General features: G+C 38.7%; 1 protein-coding gene across 4 annotated transcripts in view; it reads right to left on the bottom strand.

The window, feature by feature from the left end:
• Positions 1–2,218: 2,218 nt before the first annotated feature.
• The window catches only part of Pals1 (protein associated with LIN7 1, MAGUK p55 family member), an 84,176-nt gene continuing 73,476 nt past the window's right edge, over positions 2,219–12,918 (bottom strand). For 2 of the 4 annotated variants that reach the window (XM_059279034.1, XM_059279037.1), the window contains exons 13-16: positions 12,121–12,323; positions 10,471–10,581; positions 5,263–5,435; positions 2,219–3,368 (exon numbers count right to left, since the gene is read on the bottom strand). In XM_059279034.1, the coding sequence (XP_059135017.1) occupies positions 3,341–3,368; positions 5,263–5,435; positions 10,471–10,581; positions 12,121–12,323 (515 nt within the window). In that variant the 3' untranslated portion in view covers positions 2,219–3,340. Of the gene's footprint in view, positions 5,436–10,470; positions 10,582–12,120; positions 12,324–12,918 lie in introns of all 4 variants that reach the window. The other 2 variants (XM_059279035.1, XM_059279036.1) reach the window with 2 other exon arrangements.

Below are 12,918 nucleotides of genomic sequence, written 5' to 3'. Positions count from 1 at the left end.
TTTGCTGTCTTTTATGAAGATGAGATGCCAAAGTGGACAGACCAGGGAGTGCCTTGAGTTTTCAGTAGTTTGATTTGGCATGACTGTCTGTGATTACTCACACTGTAATGCAACCAGTTCCAGGCATTCTGGGCTTGACTGGGCATGACACAGTTATGGGAGTGACACTAGCATTAATATATTATGATAACTGCTATCACAAGGTAGACTTTTAAAGATGTTAAATGATTATGAAAACATTTAGGACTCTTTGCCAGGCACTTCCTATTTTATGTGTTTATGTTCTCAAAATAACCAACCATATTAAGGTTTTTTTTTTTTTTTTTTTAAAGTGGTACTAGGGAGTGGACCCATGGCCTCATGATAAGCAAGCATTTACATTAAGTCACATCCCCAGTCCAAAAATACATATTTTAGCTCATTCCATGGAATAAAAATTGAGACACATTGGCGCTTGAGTAATTGCTTTTAACTAAAAAGGCTGGAAAGTGATGACGGTGAATCCAGAATTTAACCCAAGTAGTGTAACTTCAATTATATAAAGAATCGTATTTATTATGTGTATAGGTACATAGAGGTGGAAGACTGTGTGTACCACAGTTCACACAAGTCAGTTTTCCCTTTGTCCATGTGGGTCCCAGGATGGAACTCGGTAACCTTTATCCATTGAACCATCTCACTGACTCTACCTTCAGAGGTTCACACTTAACCTTTTGTCTTTTTTGATGTATGATGTACATGTTTGTATGTGCATGTGGAGGCCAGAGGACGCCCTTGGGAGCTATTCCTTAAGACCTGCCTTTTTTTTTTTTTTTTTTTTTTTTTGAGAGCCCTACTGGCTTGGCTCTTGCCCGAAAGGCTAGACTAGCAGGCTAGCGAGCCTCGCCTCTGTTCTCCAATGCTGGACTTATAAGTATGCACTACCATGCTGCTTTTTTTCTACTTGGGTTCTTGGCAGGGTATTGAACTTAGATCCTCTTGGCAAACCCTTCAGTAATCTCCCAGTCTCTTATCTTTTTTATCCTTGTCTCTTCCATATTTAAAATTCTAAGTATTCAAGAGCAAGATAGCCTGTTTCGGAGGAGCTGATTTGTAGGAAACCAGATGTGGCTTATAGGAGAAAATGTCAGGTTCGGAGTCAGTTCAGTAGCCAAGTCCACAGTAGGTGACATTGAACTGTTCAGTAATCAACTTCCCAGTATCTTGGTGAGGTGTAAACTGTACCATTTCAGTTCTGCATATGGAGAAATTGAGCAGCTGGTATAGGTCAAATCGCATAGGTGGAAATAAATACGAGTCAAGCAAGACTTATTACAGAGGCATAATCCTTGAGCACTCAGCACTGCTTAGTTTGAAAAGCGTCACATTTGGTGATTTTATTTTTAAGGAAATCCATTCACTTGAAAGCATTGGACTAAAGGAATTTAGATTTTTCATGTAGTGTCTTTAAAGCTCTGGTACTTACTGGGCTTGCCTCAACTGTCCAGATTGACAGGTGAGTTCCTTTTGAAATAGTGTCTTGTATGTTCCAGGGTGGTCTGGAACTCCTGAGTGTGGGGATTATGGGCATGCATCATCACATTCAGCTAAAACTTCAGATGACTTTATGGCTTCACATTAAAAAGTCAAGATTAAACAGTGGGTAAATGTTGGGTTTCGCTAGGAGTGAGCTGACCCAACAGGAAAGACCAGGAGTAGAAAAGAAAGATGGGAGTACATTAGGTTGCATATATGTAGTGTAACTTTTTATGATTTGTAATCTTTGGGAGGTAAACAGCAGGAGAATGAAGTATGTGCCAACAACTAGAAGTTCTCAAATCCCTGGCTGCCCTAGAGTGAATTTGCCTATTATACACCTCTTCTCTCTGAAAAGTTTTGTTTTCGCAGCTGTAAGCTGGCTGTTTTCAACAGTTTTAGGTTAAAGGCTAGGTCTCAGCACTTGGGAGGCAGACGCAGGTGGATCTCTGAGTTCGAGGTCAGCCTGGTCTATAGAGGGAGTTCCAGGACAGCCAGGACTCTGTGGAGAGACCCTGTCTCAAAAAACAAAGTTTCTTGTTTGTTCCAACAATAAAGAAATAAAGACCATCTATGCAATTAAAGGACAACCCACGACAAATGACACTGTGATTTGTATTCCACTCAGACTCCAGCAGTGTTGCTTCTGACAAACCCTTGGAAGAGGAGTGGTCTGGATGTGTACAAACCTTGGCTAGGACCATAATAAAAGAAAAGTATTTAATGGCTTTTATGATTCGAAACATAGTTTTACCTTTTATTTTTACAATACAGTGTGCAGTATGACATCTCAAGATAACAAGTGGAGGACAAGACAGTCCTAAGGGAAGTCAACAACGAATGTCAGAGTGATTACCTTCATGAAGGAGAAATCCCTGGTTAATATTTTACACATTCACAAAAATTACATTCAAATCATTCCTTGTCAATATTTACTCCTTAGGCCACAAGAGAAGGAAAACAATCCATACACTAGCTTTTCATAGAAAAAAATCTGGACCAGTCTAAATACTAATGTCCATTTGTTCTGACATCGGAAAATTTAAGAAATGTTTTGGTTTCCCAAGGACATGTCATTAGCTGATACTATCTACTTTTGTTTCTGAGACAGGGTCTCATGTGGCTGATGGTAACCGTGAGCTGCTGATCCTTTTGCTTCCACTCCCCCAAGCACTGGGACTACAGCCATGAACCCCCATGCTGGGTTTCTGTAGTGGCTGGGGATCTAGCCAGGGCTTTGTGCATGCTAGGCAAAACTCTGTCAACTGAGCTATGTTTCTGCCAACCACAATACAGTTTCCAATCAACCACAGAGGGATGGGAAATCAAATTGGCCTTAATACCGGACAATTATATGTATAACAAAGCTTTTTTTGTTTGTTTTTGTTTTTTTTTGTTAGCATAGCTTAACTTTTCACTCTGTTTAGGGGCTATGTTGAACATTAGTACATTCATAATCACTAGGATTTAGAAAAGTTCAGGACATATACTATCCATCTGTGGATATGAGTAAAGAGAACTACAGGATCTCACTGACCTTGAAAATTATAGTCTAAAGTATGCATGGTGGCATGGCACGTGCCTAAGGATAGGCTCTGCCGGTGAAGGTCATGTGTTTGAGTCTTGATAGCACATGGCCCCACTGTCCCCAGTGGCACTGACACTACTTAAAACTTTACTCAAATCCAATAATATTTTTTGTCCTTTTCTTTCCTTTTGGAGACAGAGTCTCATGTGCTCAGGCCAGCCTTGAACTCTAGATCTTCCTGCCGGGGTTACAGGTGTACACCAAGTCTCTGTCAGTCAGTATGCAGATCACGAAGCTCTACTGACCACTGACTACCCTTTCATTCCTGAGGAGAAAACACAGTGGAAAACTGAAAAGATTTCATCTTTTAAGTGCTGAGTATCAATTGACCTTCAATGCTGACAAGGATGTGGACTTTGCATTTTTCTTGCTGTAAACTGGAAGTGTTCAGATTTGAAACTGTACAGCATTCCTTCCTTCAACCCAAGAATGTTCCTTTATTCCTAAGGAAAATCATTTAAAAAAATATTTCTAAATAGACACACTTGCCAGCCAACTACAAAAGGCATGCAAAAACTGAACATAAAAAGACATCACAAACTCTAATTTGTTCCACTAAGATTATCTAGAAGAGAAATCAGACACATAAACGGCACTGACAGACATCAACACCTGCTGGTGCTAAGTGACAATTCAGTATCATTCCAGTGTTTAGCTTTGGGAACATGACCTGCTGTAGCTAAATAAAATCAAGACATTCACCTTGTCACACATTACACTTTGCTTATAGGCTTGAGAAGACTACAAGTTAACTTTCCATGCAGATTTGTAGACACTGCATTTTAAAGCTGTAGCTGTAGAAACAGTACAAAAATCCTATTAGTGTCAACATTTAAGATTTAGCAAGCTGTTGTATACCAGTCACAAGGCAGACCTTGTTAGGACAAAAACTTGTCTATACATGCTTAAATAAACTTTCCTCCAATGTCCTTTTCTAAAATGCTCGATGACTTTTAAGTCTTCCCTCTGATCTCAAAGTTAGTTGTCATGGTATTCCCTCATTGTATATGTGTATAAAATTGTATTCCAATGCTGAAGGCTATTTATTAGTCTATTAAATATTAGTATACAGTACAGCAGATTTCCAGTTTGATACATACATAGCACAGTCATAGGTAAAATTCTGTACTCTGATAGAAAAATGCAGAAACTGTCAAATGTATTATATCTTTCCATGGAAATAAAAAACTATTTCCATCACAAGGAAGAAACTTCAACACAGTTTATATGAATTCTTGTATCAGAGAAAGGAATCAAGGTTATCAAATCACCACAATTTACTAAAAGAATTTAGAAAATTCTATCTTTAAAAATGTCAGCATCTTTTGTATACTTTTAACTACACTAGAGGCTGCTGAGTGTGCATTTTCATCCACGAAGTCTGAACTAAAAAGTTGGTTCTTCTCTTTTTATTTTTGGTTTTTTGAGACAGGATTTCTTTGTGTAGCCCTGGCTGTCCCGGAACTCACTCTGTAGACCAGGTTGGCCTCGAAATCAGAGATCCACCTGCCTCTGCCTCCTGAGTGCTGCGATTTAAAAGCATGCCCTGCCATGCCCAGTGAAGTTGGTACTTCTGATGGAATGTTTTTTAGAATGATAAGACATAAAATAAACTTTAAAAGTCGCTCCAAACTAAAGCAGCATTTTTTTCTTTTTAAGAGAAATATTTCTGATGACTAAATCAGTCGTTTAAGAAAATACTGTTATTCCTAGTGCTCAGAAGCACAGCCCCTTCTCCCAATAATCCCACAAAGTCATTTAAGTTAAGTGTTAAATAATGTTAATATTTGTAACTCTGTGAGACATGGAGTATTATGTATATACATACCAGTTTTGTCACTGACATCTGACTGAGAAACAGAGTCAGGAAGGTGAAAACAAAAGGTTTCACCAGGATAAATCAGAAATGCTCTGAAGAAAGTTTCCATTTGAAATCTCCAAACAAGCCAAGGATCCCTAAAGCCATGCACAGGAAGTAAGAGTGTTGTGTACAAACTGCCTAAGGGACCTTTCTCACTAGTTTAAGAGATCTACAAATGGGTCAGCTGCTTATTCTGTCTCCTTCTACCTTATCTCAGCATTGAAGCCATCTTCCTGTGGGTGGTTTGCCAAATAAAGTTCACCATGATGACACAGAATAGAATAGCTGTTTCCTTCACCTTAGCCAAGTAGATGGCACCCACTGAGGTTCAGTGTCCAGTTTGTTAATGAGCCTAAGCAGTTCCTGATAGGCTTTATCAAGATCTGAATTCACAATCGCAGTGTCAAAGTAGTGGCCATTGTTTTGTTCCATCTCCCTAGTCTTCTCAATGATCTCCCTTAACTCTTCAGGCTGCAAAGAAAAAAAGAAAGACTGTGAGGTCACACAGAATACACAGTGAGTCAGGAGTGTCACTATATGGCTTCCTCTGTCTGTGGCAGACCCCAGAGCTCCTTCCTGACCCTTCTCTTGGATCACATTGGCATCAGTATCTCCAGAATTGTGTTTGAATCCTGGCGTATAGCACTTTCGTTTTCATTTATTTCCATTTTATCTTTATGTTTGAAGAACATGGGCAATTACTTTGAATTCCCTAAAAACTTTTCATTTTCAAACATTTTAGAGCATAATAACCTTTATCTAAAAGTAACATTGGGGGCTGGAGAGATGGCTCAGCAGTTAAAACACTACTTTTTCTTACAGAGGACCCAGGTTCGGTTCCCAACACTCACATGACAGAGTTCACAACCATCAGTAACTCTGACCTCCTAGGGGACTGTAGGCATGTGCTGCAGACATAAATGCAGGTAAAACACCCATACACATAAAAATAAATAAACTTTAAAAAATAATAGTAATAGTAATATCTTGTATAATATGGAGTCCAGCTTTCTGACTAGACTAAGTACCTCTAATACATTCTTCACAAGAGCATTTGCTTCCGCTGGGCCTGGTGGCACGCAACTTTAATGCCGGCACTCAGGAGGCAGAGGCAGGGGAGTCTGAAGGCATCTTGGTCTACATAGTTCCAAACCACCTAGGGCTACACAGTGAGACCCTGTCTCGAAGACAACAATAAAAGTGCCTTTATGTGTGTGGCAAATTTAGGCAGAATTAACATGGGAAAAGAAAAGGATTAATACATTGGGTTATCTTTTGCTAAGAAAATCATGTATCAGTCCAAGATTTAATAACATACTGGGGGAGGTATTCCACTTACTACACTTTAAAACTCTGTTTTTAATGTACAAAAGATTCCCCCTCCTCTCTTTTGAGACAGGATCTGACTATGTACCCCCAGGCTGGCCTTTAACTCTTGGCCTTCCTACTTCTAGTGTGGGATAACAAGTGTATACCGCCACACTGGGCTCTCCTAAGGGCAGTTTTTTATTTTTTATTTAACTTTCTCCTCCCCCAACTCCACGCCAAGCTATATGGCTCTGGTTGTCCTGGAATTCCCTATGTGAACTAGGCAGGTATGGAACTCACAGAGATACGCCTACCTTTGCCTCCAGAGTGCTGGGATTAAAGGTGTGTGCTGCCAAAACTGTGCTTGGCCCTACAAAGGACAGTTTAAGATGCAAAAGAACATCCCACTAGAGTTTGGGAAACAATATAAAACAGGCTACTTTAAAATACTGAGTAAAGAATGATATTTAGTGGAAGTAAGCCAGTGGGAAGGCTATAAGGAAAAATTATCCAGAGCCCTACAACAATCAGGCTCACAGTCAGAAAATGGAAACTACCTAACCACACTTGTCAATCAAGACGTCTAATTATACCAGACCAGATGTTGAAGTATCACTGTATTGGGCCTATAATCACTGTATTGGGCCCACAAAATGGCTTCCACTCAACTGCAAGAGAAAAACAGAAAAAGCATGGCAACTCTTCCATGGCTATCTGGTTTCTATCTTGAAATGCTGTGATTGGGTACTCAAGATGCTTTGTTCACAACAGACTTATAACCAACACTATGACATTCTTATAAAACCTGTCTACTCAAAGCTTGAGATTAGTTGTTAACAAACTAAAGCATTACTTATCTTTTTATCATTTGCTACCATATATCTGAATTTCCTATTCAAATTATAACCCATGACTCAGATAAAATGTTCTACCTGAAAATTGTATGAACTGAAAAAAATTAACTGTTCATCAAAACCTGACATCCATCACCTCATCCCATCTCCTCTCAAGCCCCTTCCCCAAACCCAGGACAGGTTCCACAACTGTGAGTACAAGACATTCCACCAGGGGTTTATATTTGGAACCGAGTAAGCAACACTGTCACTAAGACTTGTGTTTACCCACTAGTTATATCATGTGATAAAGTACTGTAAGACTGGTCTACATAGTTTCAAGTCACCAAGGACTACACAGTGAGACCCTGTCTCCAAGACAACATATATACATACATACAAATGTAAGTGGAATAAAAAGGCAACCATATATACCACCCTCCAGCCAGCAAGTACAGAGCAGACACTTACAAGCATGGGTATTAAGAGTGGGTGATGGGCCATAAAATAAAATTCAACACATTTCAAAAGATTGACATCTCTTGGGGTCCATTCTCTGATAATGATGGAACTGTAATTCAGTAATGCATTCTTTAAAAATCACCAAATGGGTGAAAATTAACATATTTTTAAATAACCCATGAGTTAAAGATAAAAATGACAGCAGAAAGTAGAAAATATTCTATCAAAATGATAACAAAAATACATCAGAAGTTATCGGGTACAGCTAACAAGTTGCTTACAAATGCCTCCATTTGAAAAGAGGAAAGGCTTAAAAATGATGTAAGGTTTCATCTTCAGAAGTTAGAGCACGTGTGAATGAAAGTCAAAGTGAAGGGGAACTGACTTCAATGGAAAAGAGAAGACAGACTCTCTCGGCCTTTCTACCGGGTTTTGGTAATTTTGTTCAATTTTGACGGCAGTTTCTAATCAATTACTCAACTTCTATAGAAAAGCCTGATGAGACTGTTTTTCCCCTGCCTTGGGAAAGTTAACAGTTTTCTTGAGATACAATTCATGCACCATACAATTTACCAATTTAAAATATACAATTCCATAGTTTTTAGTATGGATGTAGAGTTTTGCATTAATACCATAATCAATTTCAGAACAATTTTTTCACCCCCACTTGTGGTTTGAATGAGAAAGGCTCATATTTTTTAATGCTTGGTCTCTGGTTGGTAGAACTATTTAAGGAAGGACTAGGAGGTGTAGCCTTGTTGGAGAAAGTGTGTCATTGGGGCTGGGCTTTGGGGGTTCAAAAGCTCACACTAGGCCTAGTCTCTGTCTGACTCCAATGAAAACTCTCAGCTACTGCTCCAGCACTATGCCTGTCTGCCATGCTCCCCACCCCACCGTATGGTCATAGACTCACCCTCTGAAACTGTAAGTAAGCCCCCAATGAAATGTTTTAAGTTGCCTTGGTCATGGTGTCTCTACACAGCCATAGAACAGTAACTGAGACACCACCTAAAAATATTTATAAGCTTGTAGCCATTAACCCTTTTCGCCCATGCCTTAGCAATTACTAATTTATGTCATGTAACCAAAGATTGTCTGTTAGGGACATCTCATATGTATGGAATCATATAACCTGTGGTCTAGTGAGTCAGTTTCTTCAATCAGCATAGCATTTTTAAGTTTTCCCCTTGTTGCATTATGCACCAGTACTTCTTTCTTCTGTATTGTCTGCTTTTCAAGACATAACAGTAAAGGTACAGGAATCAAAATAGTATGGAATCAGTCTAAGTGCAGAAGAGAATCCAGAAATAAAAGTGCCAGCACAGTGACTCAGCAGGTAAATGAGCTTGCTTACCCAGAACCCAGTTAAAGGCAGGAGAATCAACTCCACAAGGCTGTCCTCGGACCTCCACATGTGTCCTGTGGCACCCACCCATCATGCACATACACACACATACCAAATACCATAGGAAAGACAGACTTCCCAACAAAGATTGTTGGAACAATTTGATATCCATGTTATTTCAAAAACAAAATAAAACTTCCCTGTCACATCACACTATGATTAATTTAACCAAAACACATAAGCTAAAACTAGGAATATTTAAGAAGAAAACATAGGATATTATCTTTACAATTTTTTAGACATGTCTAAAATTCACCAACTGTAAGAAAATGAAAACGTGAACTTCATTAAAATTGAACATTTCTCTGGCAGGGTATTATGGCACATGGCTATACTCCCAGAACTCGTGAGGCAGAGAAAGACAAGAGGTTTCATATTGTTATGAGCTTTTAAAACCAAACCAAACCAAAGCAAACTTATTTCTCATCACTAAATTATTTAAAAAAAAAAAAAAAGACAGCTGGACGTGGGTGTAAGCCTTTAATCCCAACACTCAGGAAGCACAAGTAGATGGGTCTCTATGAGTTCAAGGCCACCTGGTCTACACAGCAAGTTTCAGGCTACTGAAACTCATCTTGAAAACAAAGAAACAAAGGACCAAAATAACAAAAAGAACACAAGATGTGGAGAAAATCACTGAAATGTATATGTGTGTAAGGGGTACCAACACAGCTCAGGGGGCAATGCGCTCACTACACCAGCCTGGCAACCTCAGTTCAATTCCTGGGACCCAGGTAGAAGGAGAGGAACAATGCTACAAATTTGACCTCTGACCTTGACATCCACATCACAGCACACAAGCACCCATTTACACAAATGTACACATACATATACACAGTCAAAAATACTAAATGAATACAAAAAACAACCCAACTTTTGAAAAATGACAAGGCTTGAGGTCTTCACAGAAGAGCATGCTCAAATGCCTACATGAGATTTTCATTATTCATCAGGAAAATGCAGATGAAAACCATATATAACATGGACTCCATCAACACATTCAGCAAATATCTAAAATAATTTAAACCTTTGTTCCCTTTCTGTTCCAGATCATGTTTGAAAACGAAGAGAAGAAAAACCAAAACAAAGCTCAGGTAAAAAGAAGAGAATTCTGGAAACCTGAAAATGTGGACTAGCTAAGGAGAAAAGTGGGTGATTGCCAAGGGTTTGCTGAGACCTTTCAACAGGGAGGAAGCAGCAATATGATCCCCTTGGAAATGTCAGACCTTTTGGGAGAGTACACAAGTTTTAAGGAGTTCTGGAGGTTCTCATAGATCTGGGGTTAGCAGAAGGGATAGGGGAGACAGGAGCAGCCCTCTGATTTGGACAGGTGCCATGGTCCAGCCAGCTGCAGCTGCAGCAGTTTTGGGGCAAGTGATATAGAAAGAATAATCAGCTTGATAGCTGATGCTGATACAGCTTCTCAACTCCAGGAGATAAGATGAGGGAGGTTTCCTGCTTGACGTCAGTGGAATGATCAGCACCGTGACAAGTTTACCTTTGGATTCTTGCCTTCTTTGGCTAACAATGCCCGAAGTCTTTCTTGTGAAGGTGGTGCAATGAAGATGATATATGGCTTCAAGTCCGAATTCCGGAGGGTCTTCAGAGACTGTGAAGACATTTGGGCTTTAGAAATAACTCCCCTCATTGAACTACTTCTCAATAATATATATTGTTAAGATGTCTATAAATATTTCCAAGCATTTTATCATAAATCGTAACATTCTGAGATACTATCTTCATTCACTGTAAAAGTATATAAATACAAATTCACATATATTATGTAAGCCTAGTGTTCTATATACTGAAATAGAAGTAAAAGACATTGAAGGGATTACAACTGTATAATAAATCACGTGGATTATAATAACCACATTAAAATTCATTTTTGAGGAATCAGAATCTGGGCAGTTGCCTTTCTAGGTGAAGATATTAAAAAGCAAAACCAGAGAGAAAAACTTCCTATACACAGGCCAAAGAGACCCAAGACAAGGCAGATTGTATGCAGTCAGACACTGGACTCACACTGTTCTATCACTGCATTGCTGTGCATGTCAAGTTGAATACTCTAACAAGCAGTATTATACAGACATGCCCTTTCTTATGTGAAGAAACATTAATATGCTAAACTATTTTAAGTCTTACGGTAATATCTGTTAATCCAAATAAAGAATTCCAAAAGAAATTTCAAAGTTTCCTTAGCCCGGTGGTGGTGGTGGTGGTGGTGGTGGTGGTGGTGGTGGCGCACGCCTTTAATCCCAGCACTCGGGAGGCAGAGCCAGGCGGATCTTTGTGAGTTCGAGGCCAGCCTGGTCTACAGAGCGAGATCCAGGACAGGCAACAAAACTACACAGAGAAACCCTGTCTCGAAAAAAAAAACAAAAAACCAAAAACCAAAAAAAAAAAACCCAAAAAGTTTCCTTAAACAAAATGTTTATGATTGAAATAGCACAAACCTAGTGCCTTTGCCCTCTAAAAACCCAAACCCAAAACGAACAAACAAAAAACTAATTACTATCTTAGGAAGCCATTTAAGAGTCAACTTCTGTCTGTGTAAATCTACTTAATGCCCACTGATGCTGTGGCTTGAGTTGGTATCAGCAACAGACTCAGCTACATTAATTAAAGTTCTATGTTAAAGCTGAATCATTTATAAAAAGTAAAACATTTCCATAGCAAACACAATCTTTAAAACCCCAAATTTTGAAGGTAGCATTTAAAATGTAAATCTAAGAAGCATTGGCTGGTAATTTTCAGTGTGGATTATTCTATCAAATAGGTGAATCTAAAGTCCTCTTACTCAGATAATACTGAGTCTTAACTGGGACATGTGTGGCCTTTAAAACTAAGATTAACCTTTGAATTTTCTAATTTTTCTCAGATCAGAAAAGGTAGTTTCTAGAGACTTAAAGTATAGTCAGTACCAGAGTTGACTATATTTTTAAGTTTCAAAACTATGCACCTGTTGAAAGTGACAGAGATTTAGTGACATATTTGATTTTAGAAAATGAATGGAAAATTGCACGAGAACTTAAATCATAGTCATTCTTGGATCCAAATACAGTTTTGTTTTTTTTTTTTTTAACTAGGTTACTTAATAAAATATGCCCTTCAAGTTTAACACTATAAAACACAATTCTAGCTTTACCTGTGTTCGAAGACTTAAAAGACAGATTTTGCCAGAGTTGATGACTTGTCGTACAGAATCTATGCTGGTTCCATACAGATTTTTCTCAAATTCACCATGCTCAATGAACTTGCCAGCTGCTATATCTGCCTCAAACGCTTGCCGTGACACAAAGTGGTAGTCTCTACCAGCTACTTCGTGGTCCCGTCTATTCCGAGTTGTATCTAAACAAACACAATTAGATAAAAATCATAAACACAAGGGGCTGGACAGAGGGTGGTTAACAGTATAGTCTGGCCTTTCCGTAAGACCTGAGTTCGGTTCCTAACACTCACATCAGGTGGCCCATAGTTCCAGGGTAAATGGAGCCCTCTTCTGCTCACCACAGGCAAATGCACTAACATGCACACACCCCTTCCCCAACATACATATAAATAAAATAAATCTTTAATAATAATATTAATAATATGAGTCAGTGTGGAGAGGAAGGATAAACCCAGGAAGAATTTTTGTAACACAAATTATGAAATAATGAGGAAATGTTAAGGGCTTGTGTTTTTAGCACTGTTCCTATGGAGACATGAACAAAAACAATTTACAGTGTCTTAATAGTTAACCTTAGTTACCTTGATCCATTTTGTTTATACTGTAAAACACCACTAACTCACCTCTTCTTAAAGTTTATTTCAGTAAGAGTAGGTACTATGTAATCTGACATTTCTTTTCAGAAATTAGGCCTAAATTGCTATCTTCAACATCAGTTTAAGAATAAAGAATTGAGTTTCCCATGAAATAGGGAAATGGGCCTAAACTAAAATT

Source organism: Peromyscus eremicus, chromosome 14 (assembly GCF_949786415.1).
Source record: "Peromyscus eremicus chromosome 14, PerEre_H2_v1, whole genome shotgun sequence".
Classification (NCBI taxonomy): domain Eukaryota; kingdom Metazoa; phylum Chordata; class Mammalia; order Rodentia; family Cricetidae; genus Peromyscus; species Peromyscus eremicus.
Note: the sequence above shows the minus strand (reverse complement) of the source record. Positions and strands in the feature narration are given on the sequence as shown.